The sequence below is a fragment of the Bombus vancouverensis genome, chromosome 12 (assembly GCF_051014615.1).
Source record: "Bombus vancouverensis nearcticus chromosome 12, iyBomVanc1_principal, whole genome shotgun sequence".
Lineage (NCBI taxonomy): Eukaryota > Metazoa > Arthropoda > Insecta > Hymenoptera > Apidae > Bombus > Bombus vancouverensis.
The window spans coordinates 5,958,454-5,978,880 of NC_134922.1; the positions used below are offsets into that span (position 1 = coordinate 5,958,454).

The 20,427-nt window shown below is 35.1% G+C and overlaps 5 protein-coding genes across 8 annotated transcripts in view; 4 read left to right on the forward strand and 1 right to left on the reverse strand.

Annotated features, from left to right (window-relative positions):
- The window catches only part of rho-5 (rhomboid-5), a 287,901-nt gene extending 282,372 nt beyond the window's left edge, over window positions 1-5,529 (reverse strand). The window contains exons 1-2 of one of the 3 annotated variants that reach the window (XM_076623090.1): window positions 4,096-5,529; window positions 3,149-3,450 (exon numbers count right to left, since the gene is read on the reverse strand). The gene's annotated coding sequence lies outside the window, so the exon portion shown is untranslated. The remainder of the gene's footprint in view (window positions 1-3,148; window positions 3,451-4,095) is intronic. The other 2 variants (XM_076623089.1, XM_033331676.2) reach the window with 2 other exon arrangements.
- Window positions 5,530-8,146: 2,617 nt separating this feature from the next.
- On the forward strand, window positions 8,147-11,400 carry LOC117155116 (facilitated trehalose transporter Tret1). The gene is made up of 5 exons (XM_033330705.2): window positions 8,147-8,393; window positions 8,658-8,837; window positions 9,422-9,618; window positions 9,873-10,179; window positions 10,567-11,400. Exons 1-5 carry the CDS (start codon window positions 8,318-8,320, stop codon window positions 11,190-11,192), a joined length of 1,386 nt encoding a protein of 461 aa, XP_033186596.2. The 5' UTR covers window positions 8,147-8,317; the 3' UTR covers window positions 11,193-11,400.
- A 76-nt stretch (window positions 11,401-11,476) lies between these two features.
- LOC117155117 (odorant receptor 82a-like) lies at window positions 11,477-13,937 on the forward strand. The gene is made up of 5 exons (XM_033330707.2): window positions 11,477-12,139; window positions 12,220-12,526; window positions 12,692-12,952; window positions 13,083-13,446; window positions 13,594-13,937. Exons 1-5 carry the CDS (start codon window positions 11,923-11,925, stop codon window positions 13,648-13,650), a joined length of 1,206 nt encoding a protein of 401 aa, XP_033186598.1. The 5' UTR covers window positions 11,477-11,922; the 3' UTR covers window positions 13,651-13,937.
- A 570-nt stretch (window positions 13,938-14,507) lies between these two features.
- Window positions 14,508-18,327, forward strand: LOC117155118 (odorant receptor 13a-like). 2 transcript variants are annotated; one of them, XM_033330708.2, is made up of 5 exons: window positions 14,508-14,727; window positions 14,827-15,133; window positions 15,319-15,579; window positions 15,721-16,084; window positions 17,907-18,327. In XM_033330708.2, the coding sequence occupies exons 1-5, from the start codon at window positions 14,508-14,510 to the stop codon at window positions 17,961-17,963; spliced, it is 1,209 nt and encodes a 402-aa protein (XP_033186599.1). In that variant the 3' UTR covers window positions 17,964-18,327. The 2 variants fall into 2 exon arrangements, 1 of the variants encoding a protein (XP_033186599.1); XR_013059743.1 differs by lacking the exons at window positions 14,508-14,727; window positions 14,827-15,133; window positions 15,319-15,579; window positions 15,721-16,084 and adding an exon at window positions 17,231-17,758.
- Window positions 18,328-18,751: 424 nt separating this feature from the next.
- Window positions 18,752-20,417, forward strand: LOC143303431 (odorant receptor 82a-like). Its single transcript, XM_076623193.1, has 4 exons — window positions 18,752-19,020; window positions 19,120-19,426; window positions 19,606-19,866; window positions 20,006-20,417. The coding sequence occupies exons 1-4, from the start codon at window positions 18,801-18,803 to the stop codon at window positions 20,415-20,417; spliced, it is 1,200 nt and encodes a 399-aa protein (XP_076479308.1). The 5' UTR covers window positions 18,752-18,800.
- The last annotated feature ends 10 nt before the right edge of the window (window positions 20,418-20,427 follow it).

The window sequence follows — 20,427 nt, forward strand, 5'->3', positions numbered from 1 at the left end:
TACAGAACATGAAGAATAAATATAAAATGATAAACGTGTTTTGATACGAATAAAGGATTAATCAATCAAAAAATCATCGAAAAACTAATAAATCAACGATCTCGAATTAGTCTCGTTCTGGTATGTACACGTGTGAATCACGTGGAAAAAAACACGAACAAAAGCTCTGATAAAAATTTATCACTATGTACAGGGCGTTTTAATCATTCAATCTGCGGTCATTAATAATCGAATCGAAAATCCACCGTCAACTACGAACGAGCAGCGCTGTAAATGATAAAGTAGCTTACACTAAAATGGGTCAGCCAATCGGGTTAAAAGATTTTTCTGCTAATAAATACTTCAAAAAGGAAATTAAACAATGTTATGGAACGTAATTATATCTGAATGTAGACATGAATTACCCTCTTTCTACAAAGGCTACTCGTGAAAAAGATTCACAAAGACGCGATGAATCCAACGAAATGATGCTAATATATATCTCACACTGGAATTATTGAAATCTAAAGACTTTGTAAATTGGACGTAATTATTTCCTGCGATTAACTCCATTGTTAATCAAAGAAACGTTCGTCCTAGAAAAATGTTCTGACGAGAAGAAAGGATGTAAGATACTAGCAAAAGGTGCAGTCATGTGAATAAGTTCCTTTAAACAAATACAATAGAGAAATAAATATAACAAATGAAATTATCTACGAGTTTACGGAATCTACAAACTTTAGTGTATTTTTCTAGCAAATTTACGTACAATGTACATCTATCCATTCCTTATGTATGAATCAGAAACGCCAATAATTTGTTTCAAAGCTTCTATCGCTAAAAAGTGATGCAAATCTGTCGCAAACTTCTATACACGATACTTCTTAAGCTTAATACTTTTTGAATAATAGTAATTTAACAATCTTAAGCGAATTTCTCAAAGGACTTTTGCTTTGTCAAAAGATCTTTTAGCATAGATGTAAATTTCGTTATACGCTGCTCTTTCCTCTGATAATTACTCTTTGAAAGCAACGATCCTGAATTTTTCATTGTGAATAGTAACAAACTCAAGTAACTAGGTAAAGCTACTTACAATGATTCAATGGATTTCTACAAGAGGAAATAACTTTCCAACTTCTCTTACATTCTAATGGAAAATTTTACTTTTCCTTCTATTTCCTCCAACATGTACTTGATTATTGTTTTATCTGTATATTAGTTGTACATCTACCATACAGCATATCGTCGTTTTCCAAGAAAACGAAACAATGAAATATTTCTACAATTCGATCGTATCTCTCTCCAAATTTCAATATTGTATAAAATAATTTCTTAAACTTAAATAAAACTTTCCGTTTATATAATTAGTCTAAACATGTTTTGCGTTAATCTTCCCCTGACTAAGTAATAGAAAATTTCTAATATCGAGGTATTCTTCACTAATAATAATAATACTAATAATGATACCAATATTACACAGAATAATTTTTTATATTAATATAATTAATTTAAAAAAGTTCTCACGCTGATCTTTCCCTGAACAAAGAATTCCTGTTACTACCTGAAAACATGCTTCATATTTCAATATCGTAGAAAATAACTTCAGTATTATAACTGATGTAAGAAACTTTCCACACCAATCTTTTCGCCTGACCAATACCGTACGCTGTAACTCGCAGATTCTCAGCCCCTAAATAATATTGACTTTCAATTTACATTTCCAATAATTCAGTTCCATGTGCAGTTGTGCAGCAACCTATGCCCGCAACGTATGTCACGTACACAGCTGAACACGTGTTACGTGAACTGGTACTGTATAAAGGGTTGTAGGAGAACGGATTTGAGAGACGGCAGGAGAAACTGGAATACCGCCAACTTTCCATGTTCGATGATTTCACATTAAACTTTCAATGTACAACCGCGTCGCCGGATGTCGCGGGTAACGACAAACGAAGGTTTAGCAAAGCGATAAACGGCGCATTTTATTAAACACCCATTCTACGAGAACATTTCCATCGTTACATTATGAAGAAGACACTACGCGGAAGTTGTTCAATAAAAGCTATTCGCGTTTATAAAGAAGTAACAACTGCCTCAACTCCAGCCACAGAGAAACATTTTATGAAGAGCTCCAACAGGCGCTGTTTCCACACGGACAATCTCCTATGAACTTTTTTGTTGTGCATATTTCAATGTTTGGCGATCGAGGATTAAAGATAATGGCGAAAAAGCCTTACGAACAACCTTTTTATTCTACTGAATATTTCAAAACACGAACACCGATGAAACGATTGTTAAATGTTTACTATTTTAATTAACAGTTTGTACATCTTTTACGAAGGATAATGTAAAAATTGTTATTTTCGTCTTATTTTCATCCATAAGAGAAATATAGTTATAAGGACGTAGAAAATAGAGACATAGTACTACGAAAGAAGATATCCAGAGAAAACGACAGAACTTTCCGCAGGACCTAATACTTCACGGTTTGTCTGATCTAGACAGAGCGTTTCCCCTTGAGATCTTATATCTCCTTTCTCTCGTACACTTCAACTTGGATAAGTCAATCACATCCAGCAATGCTTTATTATAGTTTCCATTATAGTATTTGTAGTATTATAATATTACATTTTCATTAAACTTTATATTAATATGAATTAAGTTACTAAGCTTTCAGAGTTACTTTATGGTACTTTCACGTTAATAAAAATCATCAGTAAAATTTGTCACGAAAAGCACAGAATACGAATAAAACAAAGTAACCTAACTCAAATCTAACCTCGATTGTTATAGTCGCGTATAATTCGATAATACAAACTGAAGATTGAAAAATGAAATAGATAGATATAAATTAAAAGAAACGCCTGATACGAAGCAATCCGATATAAAAATACATTGCTCGAAACAATCAGAGGATCACATTCCCAAACAAATGCAAAGTATTAACCAATAGCAGGAAAAAGCAAAATATAAACGTGACTTAGTTGTATTTGCGTTCTTACTCATTTTTGCGTGATGTTTGATTCGCATACGACACGTGTTATATCTTTGTCAAGTGGTAAAAGTATTTAAATAACTAATTCGCTAATTATATTTAGCAACGAGTTTCCGTTAAGAAAGCGTGTTATCAATAGATGGAGACAAAAAAAATTCTGATAAGGTTACTCACATGTCTCTGATGTGCCGATGTAACGTGCGTAGCACACGTAATCCTCGTCAAAACGTTGACAAAAACCTGCACACACTCGGAGCACTGATCGCAGAGCACACCAAAAACCAGTTCACTTCAGTCGAATAATCGCACGATACATCTAGAAACTACGCCCTACGATCCCATCCAGGAGATCGAGAGAATATTACAGTCACTTGGTCTCCATCGTGTCGTTTCGTCTCGTCCGCGGCAGCTTTATAACAAGTTCATCCTCTCCTTCTTTTCTCTTCACCATTCCCTCCGCCACTGTTTATCTCTGCCTACAAAACAATATTTCATGTATAGTAGTCAACATAGCAATCACATATGTTCATTATAGGTATATTAATATTATAAGCATTAAAAAGAAAGGGAAAGAAAAATAATGAAAAGAGAGTATAATGCGCCGTCGCGACGCACACGTTTTTTTTATAGCGTCTGCAATAATTATACGCGCGAAAGAACGACCAACGCCAATGTCCTCGTCGTTTCCCGCATGTAATACAGAGAACCATACATTTTCTCATTACAGTATTATCAAAATTTCAAAATGTTTTGTATAATACGTTCATGAAAAGTTTCTGTGAATGTTGATATACTTTCGTGAACCATTCGTACATTCGTACGAATACAAGTAAAAAAATTTGTCAACAACGATACGACAGCAACGACACGTATCACTTATCGTCTACAATAATAATATGCACGAAAACATAACAATAACATAATAATATATTTCAAAACAAAACACTTACTACACGAGTACATATCTATGCATTGAATCATTACAAGCGAACATTGGAACGAAAGATATTGGGAAAATTCATCAACAAAAATGCGACAACTGACGACAACACACGCGTCCTTCGTTTATAATATATTCGAAGATGGAGAATGTTTCCCGCGTATCAACACAAGGGACTTACTATGTAGATCGTGTCCGAACGCCACGATTCCTGTACTCGCCCCACCGCAGGTTCCTGGTCGTTAATCGCGCCGCCCATCTCCCATCACGTTAAAACGCGCACCTCGAGAACGTAAGTCCAGAGAAAAATCGCGAAACGAGAATCGTTCCGCCGCGAGGTGGCCACGAAACGAGGTTAATAGCACTCGAGATCCTTCACACAGGCTGACTCCCTCAGACACGTCGTTCCTGATCAGCTGCACTAAAATTATCTACGCGAATTCGTCAGTATTCACGCGATAAGCAGCAGAGAGTAAACGAGTGTGTAAGATGAAGGATTACGAGGCACAGGATATCCCCGTGAACGTCAATTTTCACCAACAGCAGGGACGGCACTTATAGTAACCCACTTTCCAGCGACATCGTTCTATTCCACTATGATTTACTTCAGAGATTCACGAAATTGATTCTTCGAAACATTTCTTACTTCCCGTACGATCATTCGTAACACATACAAGATGGCACAGAGGTCGAATTCCACGTCCACGAATTTTCTCGATTTTTATCACCGTCACACTTCTAGATGACCAGCTGACAGCATCGAGGATTAACAGAAAAACAGCCCTCGCCTTGCTCCATTTAACATCAACTTTTAAGAGATCATCTTCCAGGAATTATCTCTTCGTACACTGTTTACGATCGTCTCTCGATTCGAACGACAATTCGATTAACATCATGAACGATACAATTGGATGCGAAATACGAAAACAGGGAACGTGTAATGAGAATGGTGCACACATCGAATAACCTCGCGCAGCCAAAATGGTGGACGACACTCCCGTGTTCTGCTTTAACTCGGTCGCCTGCCGCGTCCTCTTCTTGCGACTAATAATCGTCGATCGTTTAAACACAGCTCTTAGATAGAACCTAGTAACACAGGATGTCAGATAGAATCACACTATCGAACAGCGAGATGGAACGATGAGATATGATCAAAGTATAGAGTGCACTGGAACCGCCTTCTGGTGCACAACACAACACAGCACCTCCGTACATGTAAAGTGGACCACCCGGCTGGCGCCTTCTCGTATCCGTTTCCGCGATTACACGTCCGCTCACGAATGTCCGTTAGTGGTTAGGAAACGAGTCGTAAGGTCCAAAAAGGGCCTTGGCCCAGTCACCTGATCGTGGCGTGGAAAAAAGCTCCACGAAAGACGGCAGCGTCGACAGGCTCCTCGCTGAGGGCATTCCAGCGCAGGCAGGGTGGACCGAAACGAACGCCGCGCCATCTGCCGACTAAGACGTTCACCCGACGACTGGCATGGCCGCGCAACCAACCCTCGCGTCAATAACAATCCAATTGAACATGACGCGTGTTTTTGTCCCACCGTTCGCATCGTGGCATACCAATGCGATCCTTTTTTCTGCTGGCTCTTATCATATCTAAAACGACAACGAACCAACAAGATCGAAATGTTTTCACCGCATCTGAAACTCCGCGTATTTTCGTGCGTTTTCGATTAACCGCGCACCAAACTGTAGGGGGCAGCTGCGCGATTTGGACTGAGCGCAACTTCGCATGGGAACCGCGACCCCACGGCGGAAATGCACGAGACCGTACGAAGCGCGGCTTCCTGAATAGTCTTGCCGAACGTCGAGACACCTGCGGGTGATATTGTGAAATTCAAACAGACTCTGCCGTCGATCGAAGGGGTGGACACTATCATATGGTCAGACAGTGACCTGTTAGTATAGAATGAAATAAATGGCATTCATTCACTATTATAGAATAAATATTAGAATAGATAAAAATTTAATTTTCAACGAGTATTTTAATTTCACAGCAGTTTTTCGTTTAATTGCAATTAATACCTTAGTATTTATTTAGTAACTGCGTTATTGAGTTCGGTACCCGTTATGAGAATTTACTTTTATGTGCACAATTCGATCAAGTGAGTAAATATATATGTATAGTTTATAAATAATAAATAGAGAAAGAGACCTGTTTAGCAAATCTATTACTATTCATGCATAGTCTCGTAACGTTTAAAATTCCAGTCACGCATTCCTTCTTCTTCTTCTTCTTCTTCTCTGATGGATACCGAAAATTCCTCTTCTTTAGATACCTGAAACATTCGTTTAAGATCTTTTCCTTGCTCAAAAACGAAAAATATTTTTGTTTATCATTATTGAAAAGAGAAGAATAGTAATTAGAGAACAGATATTTATAATTAAATATATGCGTTCTGTATATTTTTGAACCACAAATGCATAAAAATCCGTAATCCAATAAATGTAATGTTTCTTTAATTTATTACACGTCAGAATTTTGTTATCATTTAAATATGACATATGAAGAAAAAAATAATAAAATATTAAATCCGATGAGGCATAAAATTCTACTAATAACACATACTGGTTCTTCGATCATAGACCGGAGATAGTTTAACTCGTTATCCTTCTCCAATTGCCACTGCCTACACTCTTGACATCTTCTATAATTCAATAACCAAAATCCAAGATAAGTGACAGGGTCGCAAGGTTTTCTTGCTACAATTTCCTTAATTCCCATCTTCAGTGGCAACTTAAAATACTTTCTTAACCATTTACCATCAAAAGATAGTTCTACTTCATCTGTTAAACTTGTAGAACATAGTGTTTCACTTTCTTCTTCTAGCATTTTTTCTTCAGTATCATCTTATAATATAATGTAATCATATAATATAATTATCTCATCATAATATTAAGTGTTATCTATTTTTCCAATATTTCATGATATACTAATAGTGAAATTAATCATCGTAAATGTACCTGAACGTATGATATTTAACTTATTACAGACTTTTGTAAGAGTTTCATCAACTTTTTTATCATTATCGTCGTAATCTTTAGAAGTTTTCTTAATTTCATTATTCATTTCGTCACATCTTCCTGAGATTGTAATTAGAGGTAAACAACCTAATTGACTACGAGTTGAATGCAGTATTGTCAACATCTCTTTTGCCGTTACTCTACTGGTGACAGTATAATACACAGCTAAATTGTACTTTTTATGATAAAATGAAAATAAAATATGCCATTTCCTTTAGTGTACGTTAATATAATTAATTGTAAGGAATTAAACCACTATCTGTCCACGCTAAAATTATCCAAATTGAGTTCATTTTACCTTTTGTTCCCATGAATGTAAACTTTCTGTTCAACTTTCTTCGCAAAAAAGTTTAAAGGATCTGGAATACTTGTATCGCTTGACAGAGACTGGCCTTTTTTCATTTTGGCCGATCTTTATTCTGAAATGTATAAATATTCTAAATATCAATCAAATAAGAAAAGATTTAATATAATTAATTATCGAATTTAATTAGGACTATGAACATTATTTACATGTATATACATTGAATTTGCAGTGAAACAAGGTTGAATCGCAATTTTCGCTTAACCAATTTAATACCAATCTCATTTAACAAATATATAAGGTGAACTTAATATAAAAGTGTTATAATTAGTTTTCTCAAGAATTACCATAAATATTCTTTTTATAAGAGAATTCTACCCATTTGATAAAGAAATTAATTAGAAGTGGAGAGACTCTTGTTACTTCCACTGTTATCTTCTCTGATTCTTAAGAATACATCTCATAACATCTTGCATAATGTCTACAATTGATAAACTGACTTGAAACGCGCCCGTACGTCAATTTTTGCATATCAAATGATTGTAATCGTACTACAGTGTTCTCAAATTATACACTGTATCCACGACGATACCAGCTTCACACATCAGTCTTCCATGCGTCTGCAATAAATTTCGGAACAGTAGTTCTTAATGTTGTTATTAGCTATTTGTGACGTGATGTTGCGATAACGGTGCAGAACTGCCAATCACTGCTAATGAATGTTTACGTGATCTGATGTTTTTCAGAAATTTCATACCGTATTCCGATTCTAACCAGATGAGTATAATCAAAGATAAGAAAAATATAACCACAGAAATTTCCAAGATAAGAGCTTTTTCATGTGCCCACGCTGAAAAGACAAACACATGTGGCATACATAAGAATCAAACTTTTACACACGGGGCATAAATATATCAAGGATCTTATCGGGATGCAAATCTTACGATCTCGACTGGTGTCTTCCTGCTATAAGTTCCATGAATTATATGAGTCAGTTCGGATAATTTCATCCAACCTAGCAACGCAACCATTACATCCTGCACATCTCGTCTGATACCAAGAATCCAAGATGTCTATTGAAAATCCAAAGAAAGATGCGGATAAAAAAATCACTATTTGGCCACAATGGCTAGCCACGTGTACACGTAAGTATTACTAAATAAATTTCTAGTCGATGCTTAAACTTGAGAAGAACCTGGCATTTAGAAAGCGAAAATCGTTGTCTGAAAGTTCACGAACGCGATGTTTGCATTAAATTTGATCAAGGCGATTTAATACAATCTCTGGTGTACATCAAAATACGCCGTATACCGTACATCAAGGTGCCTATATAAGCTATGTCTATGAATGAGCTAATGAAATTACTCTCGCATCCGTTGACACAACTGTTTCATGGCCGTTTGTGACAGTCAGCTTAGCTGTTATCGGAAGTGGTCTCGCGAATGGTTGGGCATCGCCGTACTTGGCTCAACTGACATCAACGGAAGCGAACACACCTTTGAAACTGACAGATACCGAAGCGTCCTGGGTAGCCTCCCTTTTAAATCTTGGTCGCCTGGCTGGGGCTTTGCTCAGTGCACTGTGTCAAGGTAAGACCGTTTCTTCATTATCAGAAAGAAGATTCGTCTGGCCAGATCTACTAATTTATCCTCTCCAGTCACATCACAAAGACATAAATGACCTTGAAAATTGTGTCTAATATATTCTTGCGAATTTAATACTAAATACTTGTTTCATTTAGATTGTTCAGTATACCAGAAATGTCCGATAACTTTGATAAACACATATGTAGTTAGTAGTTGACCCGATCGATACTCTCTTGCAGCACACGTCCAAGTGGCCAAGCAAGGCAAACAATGGTGATCAACATTGTTAATCGAGAATTGAATAAGAACAAGGCAGCCACGACTCAGCACTCGTAGAAAAACATGATACGAAATTGTGGTACGTAAAAAAGTAAACGCAGGAGAATAATTGTAATATCGATAGAGAATCGTTGATAGAGAATCATTGAGAAATGCATTTCCGATCTTTAATCAAAGATTTAGAGGAGATGTAAAACAACTCGATTAAAAATCTCCACTATATATATGACTGAGTGATATGTGACTGAGTTGTGGTGATCTTGTTCTCAGGTAAATGTAGCTTTAACATATCACAACATCATCTTCAGAGTATATTGGACGAAAAAAGGTACTTCTGCTTGGTGGGGTACCATTGACCGCAAGCTGGATATTCAGCATTTGTGCTACATCAGTCATGTGGCTCTACATCTCTAGATTCTGCTCGGGAATCGGATCGGGAATGATGTGGGCTGCATTGTCCTTGTATCTAAGCGAAATCGCCAATCCGAAAATTCGTGGGTCACTGGTAAATTCTTATTAACTCTTATATCTTACAATACACAAGCGAAATGAATGAAAAATACTTTATGTTATCGAGACAACTGTTCATAATTTTTATCAAGGAGTATTGTCTAAACTTCTATATCATATATCAATTAAATTAATTAAAGCGGTCTAAAGTATCTTAAAGTATCTTGAAATAACCTTCTTTTTATCTATATGAATATTTTGAATAAGATTTCTTATCCGATAAAGCTATAACTGTGGTCACGTCTTCAGATATCCATGAACGTGAATGCATCTTCCGTTGGTATGTTCTTGGGTAATGCAATGGGTCCTTATCTGTCCATGGAGATGTTCGGGTACGTGAGCCTCGTTCCGAGTATCCTCTTCATGATCCTCTTCAGTTTGATACCCGAATCACCCTACCATTACCTCCTGCACGGAAATATCGACAAGGCTGAGGCATCCTTGAAGTGGTTTAGGCGAGAATCTGACGTCAAAGCGGAGATGCGAGATCTTCAAGAATTCGTCGACGGAGCTGAAACTAATATTTTCCTAAAGTTGAAGGAGTTCCTCATGCCAAGTACTCGACGATTTTCTTTTTTACTTCAAATATTCCCAGAAAAGTTAACGACGGAAGAATTCATCGTTTACAAGAGAACAAGTTTAATTTGTTCCAGAAATTCCGTGTTTCGTTACTAACACTTCGTCCCGATATAGTTATTAAATATTTGAGATTGTTTCCGCGAAAATTAATATCGTCAAGTTATACGTTCGTCAAACCTATTAAACATGGTATTTCTGATAGTTTAGTTTCCTCTTACGATTTTCTCCAAACTAATCTCGAACAACTTTAGTAAGCTTCGTGCCCCTTTCTGTTCTCTTCGTAATGAAAATTTTAAGTACCCAACTTAAGGAACTAATAACGAACGAAACGATCAATCCCGAATTTTTCTCTATTTTATTTCAGGTAATTTAAAGAAACCTCTCGTCATAATTGGTGTCTACGTGTTCTCCTACGTGAGTGGACACAGTGCACTGAGCTCTTACGCCGAAATAATCCTGATAAAAAGCAGAATTGCCGTAAAACCAAGCTTAGTAGTGACGATCCTTGGATTCTCTACAATCATAGCTGGCTTGGCATCTATGTTTCTAGTTGACAAATTTGGTAGAAAATGTTTCTTGATAATGTCTGGTATAGGAACATCGATGTCCTTGGCACTTTTAGGGTTGCATTTTCATCTCCTTTCGTTAGAATACGATCCTAACAACTTGACGTGGTTACCAATAGTCGCGTTATTAACTTTTAATCTCTCCATGTCTTGTGGATTGCAACCGATTCCAAGCACACTTTTAGGTGAAATGTTCACTGCAAATATGAAAAACATGGCCTCCTTATTCGTGAGCTCCAGTAACGCTTTGCTTTCTTTCGCGAGTGCAAAATCTTATCAACCTTTCCTAGATTTAGTCGGTGACAAATTTGTGTATTGGACTTATAGTATTTGTGTGTTATTTTCGGCGCCGTATGTCTATTTTTTAATCCCGGAAACGTCGGGAAAGAGTCTCATAGAAATCCAACGATCGATAAAAAAGTGATAGCGCATTAAACTCTTCTTTCAATTTCACAACAGCTTTACCTTGCCTAAAAAAGATAGATCATTGTAAGATGAACAAAAATCATAAGACTATAACTACTTGTACTATTTATAAAATGCAAGTTAATTGTAAGCTATTGTATAGTTATTTTAAGACACATTCATCCTTTGTAATTTTTCATTCTATTATTTCATCATATATTTCGACAATATATATATATATATATATAAACAATACCTATAAATGAACTAAATTTGTTCAAATATGTTATGTATTATTGAGTATTAACTATTGTACCTTTCGTACTTCCATAATACAAAACTTTATTGTTTACGATAACGATACCAAGAGGACGCGCAAATGCAGACTAACTTCTTCATACAGACTCTCCTAACAATCTATTTCTATACTACGTATGCTACTCATGGTTAGAGTTTCAACGTTAGAAGAATATTGTAGCAGTTTATATCTCGTTCCTACTACTTACAGCATCAATTATTAATCAGATGATAAATCGAAAACAAACGAAATAAAAAAGAATACGTACAAAATGATGACATCAATATTGAAAATACTTCGATTGAAGAGGCAAAACGAATAAAACCGTATATTTAAGTATCTACTCTATAATATCGTTATAAAGAATTCCCTGCCGCAAAACTTTGTTAAGACATATACGAGGAAGAGTTTTACTCGCGGACACGCACCCAATTTCACATGAGGGGAGAAGATGAAAGAGCTATCTACTACATTCGATTACTACATACTACCGAATAAGATCTTCTGCAGCATAGTTGGAATATGGCCTATCGGAGAAAGAAGTTCGACATGTAGTAAAATATTTGCGTATTTCCGCTTAATAGTATCATTAATTGCAATCAGTAATTTCTTCGTGCCCGAGATTATGGCCGTAGCGTTCTATTGGGGCGATGTGGAAACCGTAATAGGTAAGTTTTAATAGAATTGAGTCAAATTTGTCATTTTATTTTCTGGCAGCGTAACCAATCAATATATCTTCTTGAATTAGGGATAGGAAGCAATTTAATGTCAGCCACGCAGTTATTCTTTAAAATGATCTATTTAGTAGCGAGAAGAGAAAGAGTATACAGACTTTACAACGAGATACGAATTCTATGGGATTCTACCGATGATCCTAACGAAAGGAAATCTTACGAGCAAATCGCTTATCGGGCACGAATTGTTACGATCACTTTTTCTTCATGCTTCCTATGCAATCTAACCACCTTCTCGATTGCTACGATTGCCGATTATTTTAGATTTGCATACAACGGCAACAACACTAACGACAATCGACATTTACCTTTTCTTGTCTGGTAAAGATCATCCTTCTCCACTTAAACTTCTCTCGTTGTTAACCACAAAAAAGACGGAAAAAGATATTACAATATTTAAATAAAATATTATTGTTAATCTAGATATAAAGAAGGACTTAATTACAATTGTTTTTCTTAACTTATTATACCTAATGTCACTATTAGGTACGGCACAGACATCTCGGCATCTCCCAAATTCGAAATCGCTTTTGTTGGTCAAGTCATGACAGCTATGATTGGACTTTCAGCAATCACTGCCATAGACTGCACGTTTATGACTATGATCCTACACGTGTCTGGACAATTTATACTTATCAAGACCTGGATTAATAAAATTGGATTTGAAATGAATCATAAATCTATTGACATGGACAAGTTTGAGGAAGACCTATTTAAATGCATTCGTCATCACCAACGAATGATACAGTAAACATTTTTCTACTTCCAATCTCTTTCTTCTCGCAATTGCATTAATCAATTTTTCTCCTCGCCGATTAATATATTTCTTTAAATTCTTTTCATTTGTGCTTCTGACGATGCTACTACTTTTATACAGCGTGGTAAATGATGTGAATAATTTGTTAACACCCATCATTTTCATGCAACTTCTTACGAGCGGACTAGAAATTTGTTTAAGTGGATACGCAATGCTCGATAACGGGACAAAAATTACCGACATACTGAAATTTACATCTTATTTTATTTCCGTGACGGTACAACTACTTTTATGGTGCTGGCCCGGTGAAATTCTTGTCCAAGAAAGTCAAGAAGTTGGACAGGTGGTTTATTTCAGCGTACCATGGTACAATTTACCTCCCATTTATCGAAACCACGTTTGCCTTATGATAATTAGGGCACAACAATATTGCAGCATCACAGCATTAACTTTCAAAGTGTTATCTATTCAAACATTAACGGCTGTAAGTAATCATTTACTTATTCTAAAAATGAGATATGCAACAGGCCAGAAATAGCCAAAATATAAAAATCTATGTTAATATCAAGAAAAATCAATTTCTGCAAAACCAAAAAAAAATATGAAGATTAAAATATAAATTTGATTTCAGGTATTCAACACAGCTATCTCGTATTTTACTGTGTTACAACAAATGCAACAAAACTAAATTCCAACGAAAACAGTCAAATGTTCATCTATAGCGTAGTACCCTCGTACGACAGTGCAAAAAGTAGTCTGTAAAAGAAAATGTAAATTTCTAAGTCATATTGTATCTGATATTCTAGAATCGAATGTAGATATTGCTCATAGATTGTTATCCTTTGGAATTTTACAGATGCATTTCCATCTTCTTTCATTGAAATAATTATAAACTTTTAATTCATTCATATTCTTCTTCTGAACGTTGGCGATCCCAAGCACATTTTTGGATAAAATTTTCACTAATTTCAAAAATCTCATTCACATAATCCTTCTGCTCGAGAATTCTAACAACACTTGCATTATTTTTATTACGTCATATCTCATTTTATTAGCGAAATTGAATTAAAAATAGACTAAAATAATTTAAATATGTTATTATTGTAAAGAACTGTTCCTTATTGTTTCTTTGAAGATAATATCAAAAAGAACTAGAAACAAAGACAAATTCTTCTATACTGTTTCTTTCAACAGTCTTCTATACTGTACTTCGACTTGGTATATACTAAACATAATTGAAGATTCAACTATGTTACATAAGAAACCATTATATCCATTTAGGTAATGCCCCCTCTACTTACAATATAGACTATTCATCAAACTACAAATTAGAAATAAGGGGGGCAAAATAAAGGGGGACATATTGCAGAATAACGTTAATATTGAATATACGTCGAGTGAAGGGGAAACGGAAATAAATCCTTATATTTTAACATCTGGTCTATAATATTGTCATAAAGAATTCTCTACCGGAAAACTTTGTCAGGACATACGAGACACGGTTTCACTCGTAGACACGCATCCAATTTCGCATCAAGGGAAAACATGAAAGAACTACCTAACACATCGATCGATTATTACATACTACCGAATAGGATCTTCTGTAGTATGGTTGGAATGTGGCCTATCGAAGAGAAAAGTTCGACGTGTAGCAAAATATTCGCATATATCCGCTTGATATTGGCACTAATAGCAATCAATAGCGTTTTTGTGCCCGAAATTATGATGATAGTATCGAGTTGGGGTGACATAACGATCCTAGCAGGTAAGCCTCAGTAAAATTGACTTATATCTCACATTTCTTCGAACAAACTACTATGATATCTTGTGGCAGCGTGTTAAATTAAATTCCTTCTCGAATTAGGAGTAGGATGTGTTTTAACCACGGTCGGACAACTGTTGTTCAAAATGATTTACCTAATAGTGAGAAGAGAAAGATCATATAGACTTTACTATGAAATACGAAGTTTATGGAACATTGCTAACGATTCGAAGGAAATGCAGTCTTACGTAGAACTTGTTTATTGGGCACGAATTTGTACGATAGTTTTTTATTCGTCCTGCATGTGCAATGTGATCACTTTCTCCATTGCTGGAGTTGTTGATTATTTTAGATTCGAATACAACGCAAGCAGTACAGATAACAGCCGACATTTACCCTTTGTTGTCTGGTAAACATCATCCTTTTCTACTTATATTTCCTTTGTCGTTGATCACAAAGTAAAATGAATAGAAATGTATTATATTATGCAATATTTATATCATAAAATTTTTGTTATCGATAAGGATTATCTTACTTTATTTAGGTATAAAATTTATTATTTCTACTTTTTATTATACTTAATCTCATTATTAGGTATGGTACAGATATTTCAGCATCTCCTAAATTCGAAATTGCTTTCATTTGTCAAATTCTATCATCCATGGTTTGCGCTACTACAATCTCTGGCTTGGATGCTTCTTTTATGACCACGATTTTGCACGTGTCTGCTCAATTTAGACTAATCAATACCTGGATCAGTAATATGGGAATTGAAATAAATTGTAACCCAAATTACACGCGAAAGATAAAGATGGAACTAATGAGATGCATTCGCCATCATCAACGAATGATACAGTAAATATTTTCCTACTTCTAATCCCGTTATATTTGCAATTTTATTAATCAATTTTTTTCTATTAATATTTTTTATTACCGTTAAATCATACCGATTCCTGTCCAATTTGTGTCTTTGACAATACTACTACTTTTATGCAGTGTGGTGAACGAAGTGAATAATTTGTTAACACCCATCATTTTCATGCAAATTCTTACGAGCGGGATAGAAATTTGTTTGAGTGGATATGCAATGCTAGATAGCGGGACAGCAAAAGCCGATCTAGTGAAATTTATATCTTATTTCATTTCCATGGGGATACAGCTCTTATTGTGGTGTTGGCCTGGTGAAGTTCTCGTTCGAGAAAGCCAAGACATAGGGCATGTAGTTTATCTCAATGTACCGTGGTACGATTTACCGCCAATTTATCAGCAACATCTTTGCCTTATGATTGTTAGGGCACAACAATATTGCAGTATTTCAGCATTAACTTTCCAAACATTGTCTATCCATACATTGACAGCTGTGAGTAATTTAATCGAAATATTGAACTGTGTTGAATTTAAAAAATAATATTTTTACGTCGACAAAAATTAATTCTTACGAGATTAACAGGCAGAAAAGTGAAGATTTAAAAAATTTGATTTCAGGTATTCAACACAGCTGCCTCGTATTTTACTTTATTACGACAAATACAAGAAAAGTAAACTTCAAAGAGATGAGGAAGGCAATCTATGATTTTGCTCATATTAAAAACAATTCCCTTATAAAACAGTTGGATGTACATCCATAAACGCGTAGGATCGTCGTATAATTAGCTTGTAATTAACAAAAAGAGTAAATTTTCATTTCTTAGCGTACCTGATATTATTTTTCAATCGAATGTAGAATTTCTTTTATCCAAGCAATTCAGTCTCTATCGAGATTATTTACGTTATTTACATTACATGAAGTTTACGTAAAACTTCGACATAATATCCATTTTATTGATTTAAATCGATAGATTACAGCTTTCCAAGATACTACGGATTCTATCTTCTATATTTCGATGCTCAAAATGAAGATACATTTCGCTTAACATCAGAGTTAAGGGTGGCATGCCGTGTGTTAGGACAATTGCTGCTGTTGTTGGGTCTTATAGCACGACACAATTACCCAGAAAACTAAGGAGTTGGGTGAAATTTAGCGGATATCTGTGCCGATTACTGTCAAATGGGGCTTTAACTAGTTCCAGCATTTCTGTGATTTTAGCTGTCTTCAGGATACTGATTTTCTTCCTTTGGTTACTTCCATATTTTCTTTTCTTTTGAAACGGTTTAGGTTCCTTGAAAATGACTAGATTCTGTATGGCTGAATCATTGTTGTCTACGGGAGCGTTATTTATTCCGGTATCACTGTTATCCGTAAGAACTTATAATTTGATTGAAGCTTCCGTAGTTGTAGACTGTGCTCTTGTTTGGTATGATTTGTCACTTGAGATAAGGAAAATTCCTCTATTATCTGGGATGGCTGGGGGACACTGCTATTCTGTGACGAAACGTTAGTCTTATTTTTTTCTTCAGTCCTGGTAGACCCTGGAATGTTATCAATTGCATACTCTCCCTTCGGGAATCGCTTGGCTATATGTCCTTCGTTACAGCTGAAGGAGATCAGTTTGTCTGTAAATGCGAATATTCTGTAGGGATTCCATAGTATGTGATAGAATCTTTGTGATGTCTCCTGGGTTGACGTATAATTGTCTTCTGATACTCAAAATGTGTGAGAAATCCGATTCGTGAAGTTCGGCTCGCAGTAAGGATATTTTGAAAGTGATTCAAATATTATTTCTGTTAGAGGCATTCACTAGACTATTCTAATTGGGAATTGTCGGAGATACATCTGAAAAGATGACTCGTTAAAATAAAGAGATAAGTGATTTTAGTTCGATATTGGTGCTGTTTATATTCGTACTTTTATATTTGGTCGCTAATTCAATGGCTAACTTTGCAGAATCTAAGTAGAGACATGTCCTTGCATTTGAGATGAGTAAGATGAACCTAACTGCGTTTTGGATCCTATTATATTGACAATAACATTTGCATAGGCTTTGACCGACATACCTCCTGTTGCTGTCAATATTATGGCCCGCTCAGGGAAAAGCAATATTGTAGTATCACAGCATTACCTTTTAAAGTGTTATCTATTCAAACATTAACGGCAGTGAGTAATCATTTACTTATTTTAAGAATGAGATATGCAACAGGTCAGAAATGGCCAAAATATAAAACTCTATGTTAATATCAAGAAATTTCAATTTCTGCAAAACCAAAATAAAAATATGAAGATTAAAATATAAATTTGATTTCAGGTATTCAACACAGCTATCTCGTATTTTACTGTGTTACAACAAATGCAACAAAACTAAATTCCAACAAAAACAGTCAAATGTGCATCTATAGCGTAGTACCCTCGTACGACAGTTCAAAAAGTAGTCTGTAACAGAAAGTGTAAATCTCTAACACATACTGTATCTGATATTCTATAATCAAATGTGGATATTGCCCATAGATTGTTATCCTTTCCAATTTCACAGTTACATTTTTATCTTTTTTCATTGAAATACTTATTAACCTGTAATTTATCCATGCTTTCTAAATGTTGATACCAAGCGCTCTTTTAGATGAAATTTTCACTACAAATATCATGAACATGATTCTTCTACACGTGAATTCTAACAACACTTGCATTATTTTTATTACGTTATATCTCATTTTATTAGCGAAATTGAATTAAAAATAGACTAAAATAATTTAAATATATTATTATTGCTAATAACTGTTCCTTATTCTGTCTTTGAAGATATCAAAAAGAAGTAGAAACAAAGACAAATTCTTCTATACTGTTTCTTTCAATAGCCTTCTATACTGTATTTTGACTTTGTATGTACTAAACATGACTGAACATTCAATTACGTCGCATAAGAAACCATTATATCAATTTAGATAATATCCCTTCTACTTACAACATAGACTATTCATCAAACTACAAATTAGAAATAAGGGGGGCAAAATAAAGGGGGACATATTGCAGAATAACATTAATATTGAATATCGAGCGAAGGGAAAACGGAAATAAAACCTTATATTTTAACGTCTGGTCTATAATATTGTCATAAAGAATTCTCTACCGGAAAACTTTGTCAGGATATACGAGACACGGTTTCATTCGTAAACACGCATCCAATTTCGCATCAAGGGAAAACATGAAAGAACTACCTAACACATCGATCGATTATTACATACTACCGAATAGGATCTTCTGTAGTATGGTTGGAATGTGGCCTATCGAAGAGAAAAGTTCGACGTGTAGCAAAATATTCGCATATATCCGCTTGATATTGGCACTAATAGCAATCAATAGCGTCTTTGTGCCCGAAATTATGATGATAGTATCGAGTTGGGGTGACATAACGATCCTAGCAGGTAAGCCTAAGTAAAATTGACTTATATCTCACATTTCTTCGAACAAACTACTATGATATCTTGTGGCAGCGGGTTAAATTAAATTCCTCCTCGAATTAGGAGTAGGATGCGTTTTAATCACGATCGGACAATTATTGTTCAAAATGATCTACCTAATAGTGAGAAAGGAAAGATCATACAGACTTTATTATGAAATACGAAGTTTATGGGACACTGCTAACGATTCGAAAGAAATGCAGCCTTATATACGACTCGCTTATTGGGCACGAATTTGTACGATAGCTTTTTATTTATCGTGCATGTGCAACGTGATCACTTTCTCCATTGCTGGTGTTGTTGATTATTTTAGGTTCGAATACAACGCAAGCAGTACAGATAACAGCCGACATTTACCCTTTGTTGTCTGGTAAACATCATCATTTTCTATTTATATTTCCTTCGTCGTTGATCGCAAAGTAAAATAAATAGAAATATATCTGCTGCAATACTAAAATCATAAGATATTTGTTATCGATATGGCTTATTTACTTTATTCAGACATAAAATTCAGTATTATTAATTTATCATACCTAAACACGTTATTAGGTATGGCACAGATATTTCGGCATCTCCCAAATTCGAAATCGCTTTCATCTGTCAAATTCTATCATCCATGGTTTGCGCTACTACAATCTGTGGTTTGGATGCCTCATTTATGACCACGATTTTGCACGTGTCTGCTCAATTTAAACTAATCAATACCTGGATTAGTAATATAGGAACTGAAATAAATTGTAACCCAAATTATACGCGAAAGATAAAGATAGAACTAATGAGATGCATTCGCCATCATCAACGAATGATACAGTAAATATTTTCCTACTTCTGATCCCGTTGTATTTGCAATTTTATTAATCAATTTTTTTCTATTGATATTTTTTATTACCGTTAAATCATACCGCGTCCTATCCAATTTGTCTTTGACAATACTACTACTTTTACACAGTGTGGTAAATGATGTGAATAATTTGTTCACACCCATTATTTTCATGCAAATTCTTACGAGCGGAATAGAAGTTTGTTTGAGTGGATATGCAATGCTCGATAACGAAGCAGAAATTACTGATATACTGAAATGCACATCGTATTTTATTTCCGTGACGGTACAACTACTTTTATGGTGCTGGCCCGGTGAAATTCTTATCCAAGAAAATCAAGAAGTTGGGCAGGTTGCTTATTTCAACATACCGTGGTACAATCTACCGTCAATGTATCAGCGACACCTGTGCCTTATGATTGTTAGGGCACAACAATATTGCAGTATTTCAGCATTAACTTTCCGAACGTTGTCTATCCATACATTAACGACTGTGAGTACTTTAATCGAAATATCGAACTGTGTTGTATATAAAAAGTAATATTTTTACG

Coding starts and splice junctions, on each gene's coding strand:
- LOC117155116 (XM_033330705.2), top strand. CDS start 8,318: ATGTCTATTGAAAATCCAAAGAAAGATGCGGATAAAAAAATCACTATT. Junction 8,838..9,421: donor GCTCAGTGCACTGTGTCAAG/GTAAGACCGTTT, acceptor CATCATCTTCAG/AGTATATTGGACGAAAAAAG. Junction 9,619..9,872: donor CGAAAATTCGTGGGTCACTG/GTAAATTCTTAT, acceptor TCACGTCTTCAG/ATATCCATGAACGTGAATGC.
- LOC117155117 (XM_033330707.2), top strand. CDS start 11,923: ATGAAAGAGCTATCTACTACATTCGATTACTACATACTACCGAATAAG. Junction 12,140..12,219: donor CGATGTGGAAACCGTAATAG/GTAAGTTTTAAT, acceptor TTCTTGAATTAG/GGATAGGAAGCAATTTAATG. Junction 12,527..12,691: donor CATTTACCTTTTCTTGTCTG/GTAAAGATCATC, acceptor TGTCACTATTAG/GTACGGCACAGACATCTCGG.
- LOC143303431 (XM_076623193.1), top strand. CDS start 18,801: ATGAAAGAACTACCTAACACATCGATCGATTATTACATACTACCGAAT. Junction 19,021..19,119: donor TGACATAACGATCCTAGCAG/GTAAGCCTAAGT, acceptor TCCTCGAATTAG/GAGTAGGATGCGTTTTAATC. Junction 19,427..19,605: donor CATTTACCCTTTGTTGTCTG/GTAAACATCATC, acceptor ACACGTTATTAG/GTATGGCACAGATATTTCGG.
- LOC117155118 (XM_033330708.2), top strand. CDS start 14,508: ATGAAAGAACTACCTAACACATCGATCGATTATTACATACTACCGAAT. Junction 15,580..15,720: donor CATCATCAACGAATGATACA/GTAAATATTTTC, acceptor ACTTTTATGCAG/TGTGGTGAACGAAGTGAATA. Junction 16,085..17,906: donor CTATCCATACATTGACAGCT/GTGAGTAATTTA, acceptor ATTTGATTTCAG/GTATTCAACACAGCTATCTC.